The sequence below is a fragment of the Corvus kubaryi genome, unplaced genomic scaffold (genome assembly GCF_017639235.1).
Source record: "Corvus kubaryi isolate FWS band 111438036 unplaced genomic scaffold, C.kubaryi_AGA036_p1.0 138, whole genome shotgun sequence".
Taxonomy (NCBI): domain Eukaryota; kingdom Metazoa; phylum Chordata; class Aves; order Passeriformes; family Corvidae; genus Corvus; species Corvus kubaryi.
The window spans coordinates 8829304-8850971 of NW_024580672.1; the positions used below are offsets into that span (position 1 = coordinate 8829304).

At 39.8% G+C, this 21668-nt stretch overlaps 1 protein-coding gene across 1 annotated transcript in view; it reads right to left on the reverse strand.

The window, feature by feature from the left end:
• BTAF1 (B-TFIID TATA-box binding protein associated factor 1) overlaps positions 1 to 19010 on the reverse strand; it is a 43934-nt gene extending 24924 nt beyond the window's left edge. Inside the window, exons 1-8 of the mRNA XM_042019025.1 lie at positions 18692 to 19010; positions 9477 to 9600; positions 8313 to 8427; positions 5768 to 5914; positions 3838 to 4001; positions 3408 to 3544; positions 2646 to 2757; positions 1291 to 1359 (exon numbers count right to left, since the gene is read on the reverse strand). Of these exons, the coding sequence (XP_041874959.1) occupies positions 1291 to 1359; positions 2646 to 2757; positions 3408 to 3544; positions 3838 to 4001; positions 5768 to 5914; positions 8313 to 8427; positions 9477 to 9600; positions 18692 to 18705 (882 nt within the window). The 5' untranslated portion in view covers positions 18706 to 19010. The remainder of the gene's footprint in view (positions 1 to 1290; positions 1360 to 2645; positions 2758 to 3407; positions 3545 to 3837; positions 4002 to 5767; positions 5915 to 8312; positions 8428 to 9476; positions 9601 to 18691) is intronic.
• Between the last annotated feature and the right edge of the window lie 2658 nt (positions 19011 to 21668).

Sequence of the window (21668 nt, forward strand, 5' to 3'; positions counted from 1 at the left end):
GAGCTAGATTTTACAAGTCAAAAGAAGGAGACTTTGCTAGTTAATGTCTCAGCTTCTGCAAACACAAACCAGCAAGACATAAATGTATAAAGGAAATACCAGTAGTAGGATTCATCCTGCTTGACTTCAGCTGCCTGTAAGCTTGGCAAGCAGTCTGAAGAAGTCACCCAGGCAACCTCTAGACATTGCAAAATGCTGCCAGAGAGCCATTTTAAACATACATTTTGAGGCAGGTTAACCTGTTTTTCACCCAGAACACACTGTAATAATTATTCTGTATTGATCTACTTCCCTTATTAAGATGCATGTGCCTTATATCGAATGTACTAAGAAAGCTAGGAGAATGTCTACATACCAGAAGACAAGTGGACCTGGCCTTCAATTGCAAACAGCCTGCTTTCAAATAAGGTGAGGCTTTTAAGCTCAGATGCAGTGATGTGCCACACAAATATAATTATTCTTTTTCTGGGACCAAAATAATTGTGCTGGCTGCATATGATCTATCTCTGTGTTTCCAAGTCTGAAAGCAAGTTGGCTCTGCCCATACTGACATCGCCGAGACTGTGCTACAGATACACGTAAGGATGTTAGAGGCGCTGTTAATATTTAACCTTTCAAAAGACCAACTTAAGAAAATGAAGTTAGTTGAGAACAGTTATTTCTATCTTCTGCACAAGGAAGTTAAATCATTATCAGCTACTTCATATTTTTACCTGAAATTTCTACCAAAGTTTGTGGAAAATCGTATAAGGACTGAATAAAAAGATGAGTAGAACAGTTTTAAACCTTGAAAATAAGTGGTCTAAGCAACCAAACATATAGCTGTTGTAGTTACTAAACGATTGATTCCCTCCCTTTTCTACTAGCTTAGCTTTAGACAAACACACCACTGTTGCCAGCAACAGATTCACATAATAGTCCTCAAAGTCTTGATGAATCCAAGTTTGTTTTAATTGCTTAATCTTTTTAACCATAGATTGATGTGATTTTATTTTGCTTGAATTTCAATACTCCCATAATTCTCATTTATATAATGACTGTTTTTCATAGCTTTCCCACTCTCAAGTATACATTACATATCTGTTTTCCATTTCCCTTTAAATGAGTCTTAAAAAACATTTAAGTTTGTTAAAAGCAAATTTGTCTTGGCTGTGTAATCTATATGCACAACTGATTTAAGTTTTGATATCTAGAAAAATTCTCTTAAGTTCTACACATAAAATGTCCGCATTTCTGTTGAAGCCCTTTTAAAAAAATTTATAGTTTCACCCTAAATACTGCATGTCTTACCTCCCAAGAAGGGTTAAAGAGATCATTGCACACCTCTTCACAAAAACTTTCCAGAGGCCATTCATTTGCCTAAATCCATAAAAAATTAAGTATGAGATTAAAAGAGAAAGGAATCATGAACACTTCTTATATTGTTGTCTTCACATACTTAAAAGGCATACAAAAAAACTCCAAAAGCTTCAGTATTTATCTTCATTACTGGACAGAACTGAAAAAAAAAATCTTCTTCCCCAGCTCAGAAACTTTGCTGATTGGCACTGGATTCTTAAGAAGTTTATGAAGTTTCTGTTAACAGTGTGACCTCTTCTCTATGGGAATTAATTTTGATGTTCTGGAATTCACCTTTCCTTTACAAACCATCCTAAGGCAGAAAATTAAGCAAAGTTTCTTATTCTACCCAGTGATCCTTTAAATTCATGAATTTTGCCTTTAAAGAACATAATAGACAAGCCTCAGTTTGAAAACACACTACATAATGAAATTGGGTCAATGAATCCAGTAATGAACAGCATCTTTTTCAAAACACATTCCACTTTTTGAAAACCAAAGCATATGCACTATCCCAAAATTTCCTACAAGGAAAATGACATGGCTGTGGAAAGGAATTTTTACTACCATTAGTAAGTTTACATCATCACATACAGAGAGCAACTGAAAGGCAGCTAGCAACCAGCAGCTATTCAGACTGTAGTTATCATTAATATTTCAAATTAGTTTTCCAACCATTTTTACACAAACAAAAATTTAATTACTTAACTATGTCCGGAAAACTATTTTTGTAGAATACAGACTTACCTAGATAAAGTCTTCTCAAATAAACTTCTATGCACCAGTTATATTCTGGCTTAGCATTTCCTCATTTTTAGCTTTTCAGTCTATTGAAACAAATGCAGTTTTTTCCAAGACTAAGGTAATTGTTTTAATCTTCAACTATTAAAGATAGCACTTAGTTCTAAATTAAGCCTAATTAAAGTATGGTAAAGATTAAATAAAGATTAAATAAGCATTTAGATCAAATTATTTGTGGCTCACTGTAATCCTACCATGTAAGTGTTTAGCACAGTTTTCCAGTTTAATACCCAGGTCTGACACCTGTAGCCACCTACTCGTGCTCATTTGGGTCACAAACTGCTACCAAAGGATTAAATATGTTTTCTTCCTCAGTGCTGTAACACAGTTAGAAGCTCATTTGCTTCATTACGTATAAAAGTAAGCTGGCAATGACACTCTTCATTCCATTTCCCTGCATGCTACAATAACTAAAGAATTTAGGCACATGAAGGAATTTTGTTTTAAATTACTCTGCTAACAAACTGAATGATCATTCCTGCTAACAGCAGAACAATACATCATACCTCTTCCTGAGCATTTTCTACCAATGTTTTTGAGTCTGTGGCAGGTTGGTTGATGACAACATTTGCAACTTTTCTTCTCTTTTCTTCTGGTTCCCCATCAGTGCTATCATTGCTGAGAAGGAGCAAGTACATGTTTATGAACTGGAAGTATGCTTTAAGGGAAGTAATTACATCTACAACTGAAGTCTTCATATACAATAAAGTATGGCAAGAATACAAAACAAAGAGGTTTAACACCATGGAATAGCCAAGATAGGTAAGTTTACATGTAAGAACAAAAAACGCAGTGAGAAGACAGGAGAATGCCATCCCAAATTTGCAATCTGTCTCAGATTTTTCCAAGAGATCCAGCAATTACTAAATAAGATCAGGAATTTTGTTCACCACTTATAAACACAGTAAATACAATAATATGCCACTATAAACTACAGTGAAGAACACATTAGAAAATGGTATCCAAAATTTTTAGTTGTTCATCATCATAAGATCCCTCATTTTCATGCATTATTCTCAAGCCATATTTAATAACAGGGACAAAACACTCATTTCAGCTGTAGCATCCCATTATGTCAAGATGCCTCTGAAGCTCAGTCCTCAATAGAGCTCTACTGGGAACAAGCATTGCATGCAAGCTTTTCAGCACCAGCACAATTAGCACACAAGAGATTTAAGATGCAAAGACTGTAGGAAGTTTCTCAACAGACGAATCAAATCACAATCCCAGCTTAACTGAAATAAAAGGAAACCAGTTCAGTATTATACCTCTTCTCATTAGCTTCCACTGCATCTCTGGATCTTTGCTTTGCAAATAGCTTAGCCATTCTTTTGGCTTTATTCTTTTGTCTACTGCTCATACCAGCTCGAAATTCTGAGTCAATTAACTCAGCAGCCTGAAGAGTCTGAAAGAAAAGTCATTCATTGTCAATTCTTCTTACAATGAAAGTCCTGAAAAATTCTCAAACCCACAATGCTCTCAACTTCCCCAACCCTCCATTTCAAACATTTCAGCAGTTTGACATCAAATAATACTAACAAGCAACTATGGGATGTAGGCACTCAGGTGGCCAAAGCATACACCACATTAGATGCCAATCATCTTATTTAAAATACAAATATTATAACCACAGAAGCTCAAATAAAGCAAACCCACTGTATTATTCCTTGCAGTCAAATAGCGCAAGGTTTTACCTACAGGTTGTTTGTTTACTAGTAAAACTGAAGAAGGAGAATAGTCCAAATCTTCATCATTGAACAGATCCTCAGTATTCATTCCAATTGCAGCACCCATATCTAAGCCAAGTTTCTTCTGTAGCAGTTTCCTCTGTCGTGCTATCCTCTCTTTAGGATCAATTTCACCTTAAAAAAAGGTTTTAAAAGAAGATGTGTCAGATTTACAACCAGATATATTATTGAAGACTAGCTCAATGTACATAACGAGGCCAAAATTTACAGGATTAAATTGTACTTGGCTAAAACAACCTTCTAAAACAAATCACACTGATACCCAGGAAGACCTTTTCTGCTACTGTAACTACACAAGTACTTAAACTGTGATCAAGCAAGGTTCATTTTGGAAATGAACAGATGCCACCTCAAGAATGTGTGAAGTCTCACCACTAACTGAAGAACACCTAAACTTTGGGAGCACCTACATTTACATAAAAAATATAATATTTTAGCACCCAAGTAGAATAAACCCTCTGAACAACCCAAAACTTGCAGCTGGTAGGGTTGTCAGACTTCACTCCTTACATGCACAGTACAGAAACCAGTCAGGTGGAGCTGGCTTTTTGTTATTTTGGTTTGTTGGTGTTGTGGGGGTGGTTTTTTTTTTTTTCAATTATCAGCACAAACTTTTAAGTAGGTGACCGATATAGGCAGGATTTTGGGGTGTACACCAGGTTGAGTAGTAACTAATAGTTAATATTATCTATACCAGCATGTTTTTTTAAACTGCATTTAACTGACAAGCAAATACAAGCAACTTCCATTCTTTATAAAATATTTTTCCTTTCATAACATCATCTTAGGAAAAATTATCAAAGACTGCTAATTCTAAAGATTTAGTTACATTATGTCCATTCACATAATCTACTTACTTGAAAAGGGAAGCTGCTATAAAACACAGAAGAGAAAGCAGAATGTATACTTTCCCATGAGCTAAAAAAGCAGCAACTAAAGCTTTTTGTTCCATTTTCTTATTTTTTGATACTGTATTTCTTACTTATTTTCTTTCTTAAAGCTTTTTATGTGAAATCATATGACACTGGGATAAATATCAGGCTTCTATGAACTGAAGTGTTGGGTTTCATTAGACGAGGTGAAACTTGTACACCACTTCACTGATCTAGCTTAAAAGATGGCAAGCAATAAATTAGCAGCCAGCCTGAAGAGACAGGACACGGCTCAAGTTTCAGCAGCCACAGGTTCTGCTCCTTGCTGAGCTACTGATCTTCTGTGTACCCTGACAGAATCCATCACACACGGGGAACAAAGAATGAGGGCTACACAGTCAGATTCCTATCTATAGCATCACTTAATTTTGTGCAGAAACTGGTAGATGGCCTGGAATTAAGAGCAGGGAAGTACAGTAATAGGAAAAAAATACCTTAGATTAAAATAATTCAGTGCCATTACACTGATAAACCAACTCTCAGCTAAAAAATTACAGAAAAAATATTAGACAAGTCACTTGAAACAAACTTCCAACTTTCGCAGTCTTATCACAGTATTTTTCATGCAATCTTTCTATATTTGAAACCTTCAAGCTTTTAAATAAGCCACATCCTACTTCTGTATGTGGGAACACTGTTTAGATGAAGAACAAGCGGTGATAGTGCCTGCCCCTCTAAGTCTAAGCTGATACTGCTTTTTCAGGTTTCCACTCCTTCTTCCCCACTGTACACACAGTAATCCAGTTAAGGCAAAAATCCAAAGAAACAATACACCCTCTCCCTAAAAATTGTAACTTGAGAAAAAGTAAAAGAACTTATGTTAGGGAATATTTTCTGTCATTATTTCCTAGCATTCTGAGAATCCATGGATGGTTAGAGTCATAATACTGCCACAACAAACTTTTTCAAATCAGGAAGTTTTCTTGTCTGCAAGTAAAATATAGATACCTGATTTATCATCTTGGACTTCAAATTCTGCACCAGCAGATCCAAGAAGAGACGCACCATGTTTTAACAACCGACATATATCAAATCTGTCAAAACGCAACCGATCTGTTGAAGGTGAATCTTCATTAGGACTTTCTGAGCCTGGTTCTAGATAGGAAATAAAAATAATATTAAGGACAACGTGATGAAACTTTTTTGTTCAAAATTCTGGCAGAAGATTAAGGAAAAGCAAGAAATAATTTCTCTCCTCCAAAAAATCATCAGACACACAGCATTTTGATTCACGAAGTATAAAGGCTCCATTTTCACAAAGACAACTGAAATAGGTCACTAAATTTACCTGAGTAGAAAAAAAAATTTAATGTTCTTCCCTTGATAAATTTAGCTTTTTAAAATCTTGGACACTGACCTACCACTAGGCCTTCTATGTGCACATCTGGCCAGCTTACAGTTTTGAACTGCACATGGCTCACAAATAGTATCACAAGTAGCACACCAACACTACTGTGTATCCCTACCAGCCAAGCATCTAAAGTAGGGGAGCTGGAGAGTGGTCTAAACAGGTATGGAAGAAAGTCAGCTACCAAGGGCTGCTGAAGCCTGGCTGTGAGCTCTTCTCAAACAGTACCTTTTTCCTCAAGCACACAATTATCTTTTCAATTTCATTAATAATCTGGTAGACAGATGTACAAGAAGTGTAAAATGCATTTAAAAGAGGTGCTGTACTCTAACAGGTTGCCCAATCTCCATGTACAAAAGGCATGCTAGAAGCAATCCTTGGAACTAGACAAGTGAAATGAACTTCTGCCCTTGGTAAGATAGAGTATACAATAGTAGAGTCCCCACCTGCGATAGAGGGGGTTGGAACTAGATGATCTTTAAGGTTCTTTCCGATCCAAACTACTCTATGATTCTATAACGAAATTATTAGGTATTTAATTTTACTGAATTCCCTGATGTGCTCTGGAAAAAAAAACCACCTTTCAATAGCCTGATTATCAATGTCCTTAGAATACTGCAAGAAGTGGATAGAGGGCATCCAGTGAACATAATACATGTAAAAGCTTTTGGCAAGGATTCATATGAAAAAATAAATCAAAAGAACAAGGTTAGCACAGAACTGGGGAGAACATCCTTTTACAAACTGAAAGATATAAGTTAGCTCTGGAGTCCTTTGGGGATCAGTGCTGGCACCAATTCTCTTAATCAAAGACAGTCACTAATGCACTCTTCTCCAAGCATGCAGGTAACACTAAGCGCTTTTGGGTAGCCCGAAATCACCATGGCACTAAGGAATCCAAGGAGGACTCTCAGAACAGACTAATGGGGAAGGAAACACATAAGGCATAAAATTAATAACCTAAACCATGCCTACACAACACTGCATTCAAAACGGGCAGTTAACATTCAATAAAAATCTTGAAGGCATTTGTGATAGTTCTCTGTATTCATCTGTTTACTGAGCAGCAAAAGCCAGGGCAGACCACAAAGTATCACCAGGAAGGACACTGATGACAAGACAAAGCACATCATTTTGTCACTATGTGTAAGTATCAGTACTCTACAGATGTAGGTAAGCTGTGGAGTTCTGTGCATCTCAAGGACACAAGAGAAAGCACAGAGAAAGTTATTAAAAAGACAAAGCAGCTGTCTTGTGAGGAAAGACTGAAGAGACTGCAACTCTTCAATATGAAGAGAAGTTGTTGGAGGAGAGCAAGTATGATGGTTTACAAAAATAAAGACAATGTACAAGAAAAATGCAGAACTTGCTTGTCAAATTCAAAACCAACAGAATTGGGAGGCACTAAGTGAAACAAATATGAGATCATCTCAAACAGATGTAAGTTTCATTGTTGCTGCTTTAGGCAGTGTATGCATGCCTGTTTTTAAACAAGTCACTGAATTTCTGGAACCTGTGCCACAAAGCTGTGAACGTAGACACTACCAGTGGGTTTGGACAAAATCACTTAGTCCATAACTCAACAATTAAGGAAACTAACATCCCTAACATGATGATTTCAGATGCAAAATAACAGAACAGACTTCAGCAAGCTGCCATTTCACCTCCCTCAGAAAGGTGCTCTAAGTAAGGGAACAGTGAAGAGAAGAGTTTCTGCAAACTATCATGACAAAGTTGATTGATTAAATGCTTTACCATTTTACTAGTTATTCCTTTTATTTATGAAAGTTTTATGAGGGTACAAAGCACAAGCACAGGAATTCTGGAAGAAACAAAGGTCAGGTACAACTGAGCAGGAACATCTAAAGCCAAAGAGGTTTACTTACAGTCCTACTTCACAGAATAGTCTGAGTTGGAAGGGACCCAGAAGGATCATCAAGTGCAGCTCTTAAGTGAGTGGCCCACACAGGGACTGAACCCATGATGCTGGCATTATTAGCACCCTGCTCCAAACAACTTACATGCAAATAAAAGTCTATGCTCATAAAAAAAACCAGAATGATACAGTTGCCTTGAAAAGTTTCATATCACAGACCATCTGCAGAAGATAAAAAATGAGTTATACACAATTAATTTAAGGAGCACCTTGTTTTGATCTTGGAGTTGGATTCCACTCAGGTACATTTTTCACTATGGCTTCGACAGCCTGGCCAGCTGCAATACGAGTATCCCAATTTGTACTTCTTAAGTACACTAACACCTTTAAGGAGAGATTAATAGATAAGTAAGTATTTCCTTAAAATGTACTTCCAAAAAAGTCCATTAGCTGTTATGCTCTATTAAAACACAGTTACTTTAATCTATGGATTAATACAACATTCAAAACAAAAAAAAAAAACCCAGAGGACAAGAAAAACCAAGAAATGCCAGCAGCCTTCTCTATACTGTTCACTGCTTAGCAAAACGCTTTCCAGAGCCAGACCTTAAGACTTTACAAGATATATTTAGCCCAATCAGTTAAACTGAAGCTTGGTTTCCTCCAGGTACTGAACAAGGCTTGAGACGTATTTTTATTTTTTTGCTTGGTCGGTTGGCTTGTTGCTGGCTTTTTTTCTAAAAGTGTTCAAATTTGATTAACAGACCTTAAAACCCCAAAGTCATTTAACCCAAGAAGAGATACGACATGGGTCACTTGAAGCAATATACGTTCTTCTAAACTAATTTATCACTATGTCACACATTTGGAAAAACTATTTCTCTGAAAGTAGTTTGATATTCATGATTCCTTGGCCACTCTGTTGATAGCATCAATTGTCATGAGAGCACCTGTTCAGTAAGAACAGAACTGAGGTCACTGAGCCATCTCCACCTGTCAGATACAGACTATTTTTGGTGGTTTTACTAGACTTGGCCAGATTGAAGCCTCAAACTAATGGAAAACTCTTTCCACTTTCCAACCCTTTTAAAGACATGCAGCCTCTGATATTTTTACTGCTTTATCACACAAGTAATAATCTTTAAAGGCAAGAGTGGAAATCTTTATAAGGCAGTAGAGCTTCTCTTTATAGAAGATCTGAACTTACAGCAAATGCTGAATATCAATACTCAATGCAAAGTGAAACCTCAGTTATGTAACCATTTCAGAAGCTGACAGAACAGCACCTTTAACAGAAGCAGCCCCTTATTTTCCTCAGTCTCCTACGATGAACACAAGACTGCTATGCTTTTTCTTCTTCCCACAGAAGCACATCCCTTTAAACTAGTTTTATTCTCACCATTAAAGTACTAGGGAAAATCAAATATGCTTACTTTAGATAAGAGATTATTCAGTTCATGAGGATGCAGTTTCACTACTTCCCCGAGTTGCTGTGCAGCTGCTTTTCTTGTTACTGGTGTTGTACCGGTGTCCAGTAAAATGAAGAGACGATCAAGCCTAAATGTGATTGACAAAAACCGAAAAGTTATACTATTCATAGTTCAGTTGCCCATTTCTATTAATATTCCCCCCCATTTTTCAGTTTATGTAACTCAAACAGAAGAGACGTCTGCCTGAAGACTGTCAGTTGGCAGGGTGAATAATGTACTACTTTTCTAATAGTAAGCATAGTTGTTCTAAAAGCACATTTAATTTGGTAACCAAAAAAAGAGTAATTGTAAGAAATGTTAGTTAAAAAAATCTAGTTACATTAAAAAAAATTGTTCTTGTCTTTGTTCTGTGATAGAATATTTTCAATCTTGAAGCATAAATATGTTGTAAGTGATCATCAAATCCTATTTGACAGAAAAAGCAGAGGGCTCAGCTGCTCCTATTGTGCATTATCACTTCTATTGACAACATAGCCTGTTATCTATAACACCTAACTCTGCTTCTCCAGGATGACAAATTTTTACTTTTCACATCTTTTCCCCCTAATTACCTGGAATATATAAAACCAAACGTCTTGTTGTATTTAGAGCTTGGAAATCATCTGATACTTCTGCCCTTCCCACAAAACAGGGATTTAACCAGCAGATCTGTTTCCACAGTAACGCTGTATTTAGTGAAAGACTCCAATCATCTATTTGTAGAACAGTTCACTTATTTCTTGTTTAGAGTTACTGAATGAGAAATAAAGTCTGTCTTTACATATGTTTTTACATGGTAACTATCTAGATACTCAAATCTATGACTGAAGTTACAAGTGTTCATTATTCCCTCCACTATCAGTGGGTTGATTAGAGCACTCTAAAGAGTGCCAAGTTTATCCATTAGTTATTGGACAGTATGAGGTTATTACTGAGTATGAACCTAGAACCTGTCCACACAGTGCAATCAAAACTGCCCCTTCCAGCCTTATCATAAAAATACTCCTCCAAAAACTGCAACAAAACAAAATTAGACCTTACACAGCAGTGAAGCTCACCTAGACCAGCCTGGCAAAATAAAGATATAGGTACCCTGAACAGCCTATCTTCACAAATACACATTGTTGATTTGAGCACACACAGGAAAGGACAAATGCCTTGCCCCTGTTAGTCTGTTGCTACTAATTACATTTCACACAAATTGCCTTTAACTTTAGCTCCAATAATTTAAAAAGAAAAAACCACCAAAACCTCTTTCCAGCATCACTGGATTTTGTATTTTCTTTGGCATGCTTAAATTGCACTTAATCCCGAGTATACCTTACAACATGTCACAACACAATAGAAACTGCAGTGCAGGGCCAAGGCAATCCCAAAACCCAAGCACTCTCATAACTGGAGGCGTTAGATTTAAAAAATTCTAGCTCAAAGTATTTAAAATAATTTTAATTTTTTAGACACAATTCTGATATTTGCCATCTTAGAAATAATTCTCTTCCTACTAAAATAGGCGAGCTTATTTCAATTTCTGTAGATAAATCATAGCAGTTTCAACTGCTATGATTTACTAGTTAGTAAGTTGTTTTAAAGTCACAAAAATTAAACCCCAGATGTATCTAATCCAGCAGTTTTGTGTGATTAGACAGTTAAGGAGAAAAAAGCTTTACAGATCCAACTCTTCCAAATCACTGACAGTGGACTAGTCATGAGAAACATACTAGGTACCTCATTAGTTGCCAGTATTTTTTCTTTAGTGCTTTTGACAGTAATAACCCAACCTGATTTGCAGCAGTCAGTATTATTCAACACAAAGCATGGTAGCTTTCAGAAGAACCACTGTTTGCTCCAGCTTTCTTGTTCTCACTCCTTTCATTCTTCATCTCTGTGAAACTTCAGTGTTCCATACTCAAGTTTGCCATCTAGTACCACACACTCCTTTAACTATGAAATTACCTTTTTTCATCTCAAAGTCAAGCACAATATGCAACTTTGACCACTTCCTCAGCTAGAACTCTTCAGGTGTCAAAACAGGAGGAAACCACTAAGTCAGCCACCCCTCAAAAACTCAACTTGAATTCCAGACTTAGTTACAACACTACATCTTCACTCCTAAAACCCACAACTTTTTGAAGCTGTGTTAGCTACAAAATACAGTTTGTTTTGTTTGGGGTTTTTTTAAACCTACAGTATGATTGGTTTGTAATTTATTAAATTGTAATACGCTTAACTTACACAGAAATGCAAACCAAACAACCAAAAAAACCCCTTTCAGTTGTCTGACATCACTACAGGAAGGTTTCAGCTTTCAACTCCAGCAAAATACATGGAAACAGGATTAGCAAATACAGCCAACAACATCTGACTAACAGTAGTCCTGGTCACATTAATCATTCTCTTTTCCTCCTGCAGGAGGATGTAAAATTCCCAAACTGGTAGTATTTTGGAGCTACTAAGATTTTTCAAATTAAGTGTTGGTGTTGCTGCAGCAGAATATGGCAGAGCCTGAATTCTGCATGAGTTGGAAGGGTAGCACTGAAAAAGCTGTCTACGACCATTAGTGCTAGCTGGTTTTTTGTAAACTAAAGCTTTCAGTCTGAGTTCCACTGATAATAAAAAAAACCCACTAAAAATTCTAAACAAATTAGTTTTGAGTACCTGCAGTTTGAAAAGAAGTTTCCTAAGTTCTGACAAGGTTTTCATTCTCAGAGCAAACTAACAGTCTCTAAACAAGTTATTAAAGCCAAAGAGAACTAAGTTTTCTAGTGGCATGTGGCTCTCTGCTCCTCATGCCAGACGGTGCTCTAAGCAGGGCACCACGTGCCTCACATCATTCCTAGAAGTGTGAAGCAATGTGGTAGAGAGATGCTCTACAATGCAGATAAAATTTTAAATTATTTTATGAAATATTTCAACTCTGTCCAAAAAATTGTTGTAAGCCTACAGAAGACACAAGCAATCAAGAGAAACATAAGGAATATTTCAGGGAAGAAAAAGATTAAAAACAAAAACAGGTCTATAAATTATTATGAAAAATAATTTTAAGTTATTATGAAAATTTAAATACCAATGCACACTAGAAAATAAATATATCCCTAAAATTACTATTTCTGCACTTAACTGCTGTAATCAGAATTTAAAAATACAAAGTTCTTCACTTTTAACTCAAACAATGAGTTTAGATCCTTCTGTTGTCTTCCAATCCCATGTCAACTACATCTCATCAACAGGACAGCAACCATATACGACCCTGGTGTGAACTCATGCCATACGAGCTCAGTACAAAGCACTACCTTGTTCAAAGAGTAAATAATTTCTTCCTCTCACTTTATAAATACAAAATTTTTCTAGTCCCTGTTGAAGTGTATCAGCAAGACACGACTGGGAGCAACAACTCAAAGTTCTTATGATCAGCACTCCACTCAAATTAACTATTTTTTCTTCTAAGAAACACCTTTTACACTGACACAGAGTCCATTAGAAATGCTTCTGACACAGACATCAATGCAGGTGCTTAAGAACAGGCATCCAGTAGCATTTGAGATGCTTCACCTACAGAAGAGCCACCACAACTAAGTGGTGGCACTCTCCAGGTACCACAGTGATTCCATCCTCTGGTCACCAGTTTTGCACACTCAGCATTAAACCACGTTAGACATGACCCTCACCCAGGCACAGGGGGCAAACGCTGCAACAAATGACCTGTTCTGTTCTTCATGCTGATCTGCAGTTCTTTGCTGCTGCCCCCAAACAGAGGGCTGATCTCCATTTGATTAGGGACAGTTGTCATACTATTCAAAGTGAACCATATGGCACTCCTGTGGAAACTGAATGATGTGGATTTGAAAGCCCTTCAGCTCCACAGGCATTAGAAAGCTAGTAGCTGGTTAATTAATGTCAAGATACAGGTGCTAGCAACAGTATTTTCAAAATGTTTGCAAAAGAAGAACGCATGTGCAGCTGAATTCTATAAAGATCCCCACTGTCCCAGTGTAAGTGTTCTGACTGGACTGGGTCCCCACAGGACTTCAGATGATGAAACTTCCAAGTTGTTTCTTTTAATGAGTGGAGGCTTAAAAGGGACAGTGAACTGATCACTGCTGCCTGTGAAATGATCTGGTTGGACTTTACATCTCTGTGCACCAGCACGTTTAACTGTCTAGAGAGCAATCTCTAATAGTAAAGGCCATCTGGTATGAACACCTTGTAACTACCTTAGCATATCCTCCAACCCATTAAATTTGTGTGACTGTACAAAAAAATCCTTACTGGCACAGTCCCTGGAACAGTAATGTCAAGCTCTGCCTAGAGCTCTTTGAAAAGCTGCTAGCTAGCACCCATCAGAAGGCAAGAGAATACTCTTAGGAGTTGGTATTTTCAACATCCAGAAACTTCCTGCCAGGCACTATTTCTTAGCACAGAAATAGCCCAAACACCTTGAAAACATCCCTAAATTAAATTTTACACTTGACATGGGTGAGATTCAACCTAAATTCTAACAGAGTCTGAGCTTTTCTTGTTGACCGGACAGTCCTCTGCTGTCGCTTCATCATTTGGTCAAATCCCAGCTTGGTCAGCTCTAAACACTTGCTCACATGAATGGTTAAGTAATCAAATAAGCAACTTCCAAATATACCATCAGCCAGTAGGAGGAAAAAGCCACTCAACAGTATTCAGAACAAAACCCAGAAGTGTGATGATAGACAAAGAATGGATTGTGATTTTACTTCTCCTAGGTGTGTAAATAGTTATGAAGGTGGGACTGTGGACAGTGAAGAAATCTTGTTTCCTACACAGCAGCCTGAAGGAGCATCTGGAATGAAACAACAGCTCCACGACCACACTGGGTCACAGTATTCTATACTGCATATGGAAGCCAACCAAATGCTAAAATTAGTACAATTAATTCCATATGGATTGTATATTTCATGTATTATCTACAACTTTATGCTGTACAAGTTTTACTTGTAAACTATTACATATGTAGCTACAACTAACAGTGCACCCCAAAGTGAGATCAATTACATTACAAAACCTGTCAGAAAAAATCAGAAGTTGAAACAGCTGCAACGACAGACTAATACAAGATGTGTATCAGTAAGTTACAAAGAGAACACCTCAGTGACAATTCAAATTCCATCTGTTGGAGCAGGCTGGCATTCTTATCTGACTTTCAACTTTCACTTCAGTCCATTAGAAAAGTGTGTCTGAGAAACTGGGTGCTCTATCTCATTTGGGCAACAGTGCACACGCTACTTCTGCTTCCCCTCTTCCCATAACTGTATCAGCCCCCCCACAAAGAGCAACACAGAAGGCAGTCCAATGTTCTGGTCTTCAAGGTAATCTCCACCAACAAAAGAAGAGTTACACTATTCTACCCCCCTTTTAAGTCTGAACTCCCATAAGCACACTGGTTATAGAACATCTATTCTAATGCTTTGGACACAGGCCTTTAAGTTTTAGTGAACACACACTTGTTCAGGTTAACTCCTGCTTTTCATGCAAGAGCAGCCATGAAGTAACAGCTTCTAAAGAAGCTAAAAGCTGAATTCTTTATAGGGGAAGTCTGTGATAACCCCAAAAAAAACATTTCTAAAAGGTATACAATGCACAGAAGAGATTTTTGATGCAGTATTCATTTTGAAATGTTACATAAGTAATGATGCCAGCCAGTGCAGCCACTTATTCTTGTGAAGTCAAAGCCCTACACTTCAAAAGCTGAAAGCAATAGATGAGGCCTGCTTAGTTCACAGGAGCTTTAGTCTCCCAGCCTTTCAACATTATTTATTTTAAAATAAAAACTAGGTTCCTAATCTACATATTACCAGTCATACACAAATTCAAGTAAACAAAACCACTGAAAACTCTAGAAAACAGTATTAATCTTACACAGATCAAATCAAGAATGCGTTGCAAGAGCAGCAAGTTATGCTCTCCTGTATTTCTGTAAGGAACTGTCTTGAACATACCCTGAAGAGGTTGTCTTTAAGGTATATCAGGGAGAGCTTAAAAGGATATACCAACTAAAATCAAACTGTTTAGTCTCAATGCACCTTACCAGCTTCCTTATTTTGTTATATTTTAAAAGGACATTGGCTCTCCTTCATACTGCAAAGGCACTCAAAACCAGAAGAAAGCCATTAACACCTTGGTGTTAGAATAATACATGACATGCCTTTGAACACATTAAAGAAACTGGAAAAAAGTTTTATTAGATACTGAAGTACTATCATCATTTTACTACCTACTGAAACTCTACCAGCCTGAGTAATCTATGAGCTGTCATTCTCTTGGAAGTATTACTTCAGAAGGAAAAGTATCTCAAACGATCACTTGTGAGCCACTGCGGTTGTTCACTTGGATCATGAACTTTGTAGGAATGAAGCTGAAGCAAAACTTTTCACTTCTTTTTTTTCCTTCTCACTTCCACTATCAAGAACATGGGGATTTTTTTATTAGCTATGGAAACATTATACTACTTCATCTATACTTCTAAGACTGGTGACAGAAACTAAAGCCTACTAAGTGAGTTTGCACATTCACAGAAGGAATATCAACCTTCCCACCCACCTCTCCCTACTTCTGGAGGATGGGATTCATTAGTCTCCTCAGCATAAAACTACCAAAGAGATGAACACATACAATGTAAATATTCTGCAACATCTCCTGGTATGAGGTATCTACTGTTTTGCTTTATGCCTGTTTTCTAGAGCATCAACACAGAAATGTTATATAGGAGGAGGCCTTCAATCCATGTAACAGCAGGATCTGGTCAAACAAGCACATACACATAAAATGCAGAATTAAATATCAGACTTTTTAAAGTGCACAACTAGTTACACAATTACTTTTAAGATGACCTTACTAATACCAAAGCTGCAAATTCTCAACCTAATCTGGAGGCATTTCAAAGCATTCCCTATGTTTGTTTGGATCTCCCTGAACAGACTAGGGTTTTGAGAAAGGTTTTCAACTGGCCAAAGAGCAGAAACTAAACTTTCCTGGGAAAACCACCACCTGATAATTTACTGTTTTGAGAATGTAAAACTACTCCAACCCTTACTTCCAAAAAAAGTTATTTTTAAAATAATGGTTCCAATATAGAACATTGCCTAATGAAGTTATTGTTAACATTAATGCTTGGTATGCACTCCACAAGGACTGCAGGCTTTAGAGAAAGATTAATTTGAGTCAGCTTCTTCCTCACTCTCCAAACTTGTATAGAAAAGAGGCATTCAACAATAAAATATTATGTTAGTCATCAAAAAAAAAGTAACTGTAACTACATAGAGGAAAAGCAGAATTAGTACAGAAGCTGGAGCAACTAAACTTTCACAAAAAGATAGTTATGTGGTTACATACACAAGTACACAAACAATTATTTGTAATATGTCTGAAAGGAAAAGACCTTTGAAGTTCAATGTTCTGAAGTAAAAGGTGAAGACAAGGTATCTTTATTTACAAAAGCAGCACTGACACTGTATCAGTGTTCCTATGGTCCGGCAGCAGAAAGGTCCATTTGTCAGGAGCTGCTGTGTAACTTCAAAGGGACATAGATAGGCTTTACTCTATTAAAAACAAGCACAAAGCCAAATTTACACATTATCGCTTCTTATGATTATAGAAACATTGGTGTTCACCAGGAATAGTCAAGACGTTACAGCACTCCAAAATGCGAAGCTGGAACAATTCTGTACCAACTAACCAGTATTACAGCACTTTTACTGAAGTTCTATACCTTGTGTTCAATCGTGTAACATCTGGATATTAAAACTATAATCTGAAGCAATATGTAACACTATCATTAACACACCAACTTCTTTAGTGCTTCACACTGAATCTTAGAATGAGCCATATCTAGTTTTCCTTTCAGTTCCCAAAAGGTATTAACTAAATCTTTGTACTGCTGCTTTCCACTAAAGCAACTTTGGTAGCTGAAATGGAAACCAGCCTTTACAGCAGACACAGCCTCAGCATGCAGCAGAAAAGCTCTATCTTGATATTCCTGTTAGCCCCCATATCACATGTACATTACCAAAGTTGGTTAAGCAGACTGACCAGACCTAATGTAATTAGACGACTCCTCTATTTTACATGATTACCTATTTTAATGTACACAGTAATCTTGTTACAGCAATCCTTACTACTTTCATATTCTTCTGGACAGATTTGTAGGATGAGAAAAAACCACTACAAACATACAACAAATTGAAAACAAGAGCAGAATAAAACAAAAGGATACCTTGTAGAAACTACAAACCTTAAAATCAAACACCTGCTACTAGAAATCTTAAAAGGTGCATTGCTGCCATGAATTTTGATGAAGAGTGGATTGCCATTAGAAGTGTGCACACCTCAACTTTGCTACACAGAATTGTAAACTTATTCACACGCAGCTTCTGAAACAAAATATACATTTGTGATAGCACTCTGGAAGTAGAGATACTACCAACACGTGACTTGGAGCTAATCTATCACCAGCTTAATTTGGATTTATGGTTTCCTTTCAACTATCCTGTTAGGAAGCTTAACGCGCCCGTTTCACACACACACACACATACATACAAAAAAAAAAAAAAAAAAAGGCAGGAATTTGTGCTCAGCATTTTTTATAAACCAGCTCTATTAAGACACACCTCTATATCTGTGAATGCTTTAAACGCTGGCACACCCCAGAGCACATATGTGCAAGCAGATACTGCCCAACATTGTGAGGCAGAGCCAGAATACGCTGATCACTTTTCTCCATGAAAGCCTGTTTTATTTTGGTTACTTTACAACTAAGGGCTCTGAAAGGCAAAACCGGTTTCTCGCCAGTTTTTGCGACTCAATATCATAATTTCCTATTCTCTAGAAGTTTAGCCACCACTGGCCAACAAAACGAAGGTGTCGAATTCGGGAGGAAGCCCGAGACGCCCCAGGCAGAGCCCCTGCGGCCCGAGGAAGGGAGGGGGCACGGGAGTTACCCCAGGCCAGGAAGCAAACCTAGGCGCTGGAGCACGCAGCCACCCCCAGACCCCAGCGGGGCGGCCCCAGCGAGGCCTTTGCAGGCTCCCGAAGCAAAAGGAGATGGAAAGCGGCACCCCTCCTCCCCCGCCCCCCCCCCCCCCACACGGAGAGCCGGGAGCGCCGGGTCGCCGCTGCCGGTCCTCCTTCCCCCATTCCTCCCAGCTCCCACCGACCTGGAGACGGCCATGGCCGCCCGGAGCCGGGCCTGGCTGACGGCGGGCGGCGGGACGGGGGGGCCGGGGTGCTGCCCGGGCGGAGGGCACTGGGCCTCGCTCGGGCCTGGGGCGCCGCACCCAGCCTCGGCCCCGCCGGCGATCCGCGGGCAGCGGCTGAGCGCGGCAGAGGCCGGCGGCGGTCGGAGTGTCGCTCCCCCAGGCGAGGCGGCGGCGGCGTGGGCGGGAGCGGCAAAGGACCCTCGGAGCACGGGTTAAAGCCTCGATTCCCCCATCGCCGGGGCGAAGCCCAATGCCTCGTTTTATATGAGCAGCCATCTTGTATTTATTCCCTTCCTCCATGAGAGCCGCTTCCTGATTGGCAAGAGCGCCCGGCCGCAGCCAATGGCGGGAGCGCTTCTAAGAGCAAGGAGGGCGGGAGCGCGCAGTGCCCGCACTGAGTAGGATCGGCCGTGGAGCCCGCCGGGCCGGCTGGGGGGGCGCCGGCCTTCGCCGGGGCGTTCTATCTGCACGGCGATGGGGGGGGGGGCGAACTCAAAGGAGAGCACCCCAGTCCCGCACCCCGAGAGGAGAAGAGGGGCACCAGAACGCGGAGTAAAGGCCTTTCCTTCCATGTCCACTGGGTGGTGGCACTTCTGTCCCGCCAACGCGGCGGGAGAGGGCGGCCGGTACTTGCCGAACGAAAGCCACACCCCCCTTTTGCCGAGGTCCGCCGCCCATCGTCCATGCCCGGTGCTGCGGCGTGAAGACGCTGCCCGCTAGACTACAGCTCCCGGCGTGCCCCGCGCGCCGCCGAGCCGGGTCGGGTGGCCCTGCTGTCCTAGCGGGCGGGCGCAGCACTGGAGCCCCCACAGCGAGGGGTGGTTGTAACACACACGGGTGGTACCGCAGAGCGGTTACAGCACACGAGGGTGGTAACACGCAAGGGTTTATTAACCATGGCCAGCCACCCCGGTCAGCGAGGTGGTCGCTGGTCCGGCCCGGTCGCGGTGCCTCCGTGAGGGGCCACGTTCTTTCCCGCTCTCTGCCGTCGCCCCGGCTGGCATAGCGGCCCGTCCTCCCAGCCCGGTGGGCCCCGGGCGATGCTGAAAGACCCCTGGGATCCAGCCCGGTAGTGCCCCGTGTTCCGGGCAAGCACACCAAGCTTCCAAGTGCACACTATCAGCTTCCATCAGGTCCAGATTAAGAAGTTAGCCTTCGACTAATCATTTAAATTAATGGCCCCAGACTGGTACATAAAAGTTAGTTGACGTACGTAACCTTTCATGTGATAAGTTGGAAACAAAATAATAGGTTTTTCTTTCCTGTGATGGCATAAACTTGGATAAACACATGAATTTGCGTAACACTGTATGATAAAGTTCTCTTCTGAAGCCCATTGGGGTGTTTCACACCCAACCCTTCTAGAGGGATTTCTGCTGGGCCCAGCCTTTCTGGTTGGTCTCCCTTTCCCCGGAGAGTTAACTCTTCGTGTATGGGCTCACACGTTCCTTCCCCAAGAGCACATGTTCCAAATAAACATTCTAGTGCTGTCTGCATTATCACTGTCTTTTGACAGTTCTATAAACAAGATACTGGGATATAATGCTTCAATCTATCCTATCCATGTAGGTTCAGCCTGTACTTCAGTCTTCCATAAGGTTTGCCTGGGGTGCCTCTTTCCTGCCTGTCTCTTCTCCTGTCCTTTGGTGGGAGCTCTGTGGCAACTGGAAACTGGCGTTAAAGTGGCCCCAAACACTGGCCATGTGAGTCAGCCTGAGGCCAGTGAGCACAGTGTGGCCAGAACAAACCACAGACCCGGTTTTCAGTGCTAGACAGGGGATTTGTCACAGTGCTACAGCCAACCACCCAGGTGATGCCTTTTGCCTGTCATGACTGGTGCAGTAACTAACTTTAAATAGCTCAATGTACCTTCTGTAGCTGAATACACAGAAAAAGTCCAGTGTGTTTAGTTGGAGGCCAAGAGCATCTTACCAAAGTACTCCAAAAACTCCGCAGCCCTTCCCTTCTGCCATCCCATGCCCTCGTGTTGCAGGTGCCTGGGTCCCTGACCATGATCCCAGGAACATGCCTGCTCCTATCCCATGTGTGTACATGTTTGCACTTTGCTGTGTGATGGGGAGGAACAGCAGAGAATTGGGATTGGGAGCAGCAAGGAGCAGACTGAGGGTGGAGATATTTTTCTTGTATGTTTGATGCTGTTGACATGGATGTATAGCAAACATCCCTGATAATATTTCCGTGTTTGTTTAGCCAGGAATCAGCAGCCATCCTGTCCTGCTGTGATCTTCAGGTGATATTTCCAACTCCAACATCCTATTTCCTCTTAGGTTCCTTAGGAACAGTTAGTGCATTGTTTTAATAGCAGTCAAGGCAGAGGGCACATCAAACATGCAATAAAATTTGTTTTGAACAGCTCCTACCTGATAGAAATAAGTGCAGGGAAGATATTGGTTGTGGGTCGTATGCACTGAGTACTTGCTGAAATTATGATAAACTGCACTTTCAGGTAAACAATCTGCAAAAGACAGAAAGAATGATCTGTTACTGTAGGCATTCTAGACCAAAACACAATTCATTCAAGTTTCACACCATATATTTTTGTATTTCGATGTGACATTTATGTAAAGCACATCCCTACTTAACTATTCACTTGTATCTTCTGCTGAATCCTTTCCCTACACCCTATGACAACCAATTGTTCTTTGTCCATGCATCTGTTCAGCTGCTCTGTAAGTCACACCAATGTTTTTTGCATGTTTTCTTTCGACCCATTTTTCAAGGAGCAGCTATATATTCTCTTCCTTTTTCTTCTTCTGTTAAAAGAATCCCCCCTGAAAATTTGTTGTGTGCCAGTATACTCTCTCCAACCTGCTCCTAAATTAGATAATACTCAGTAATTTTACTCCTTTGGTCTGTTTCAATCAATACATCCTGCATTCACCTCAACTGTTTTTATTTAGCTTTCTTCCTCCTG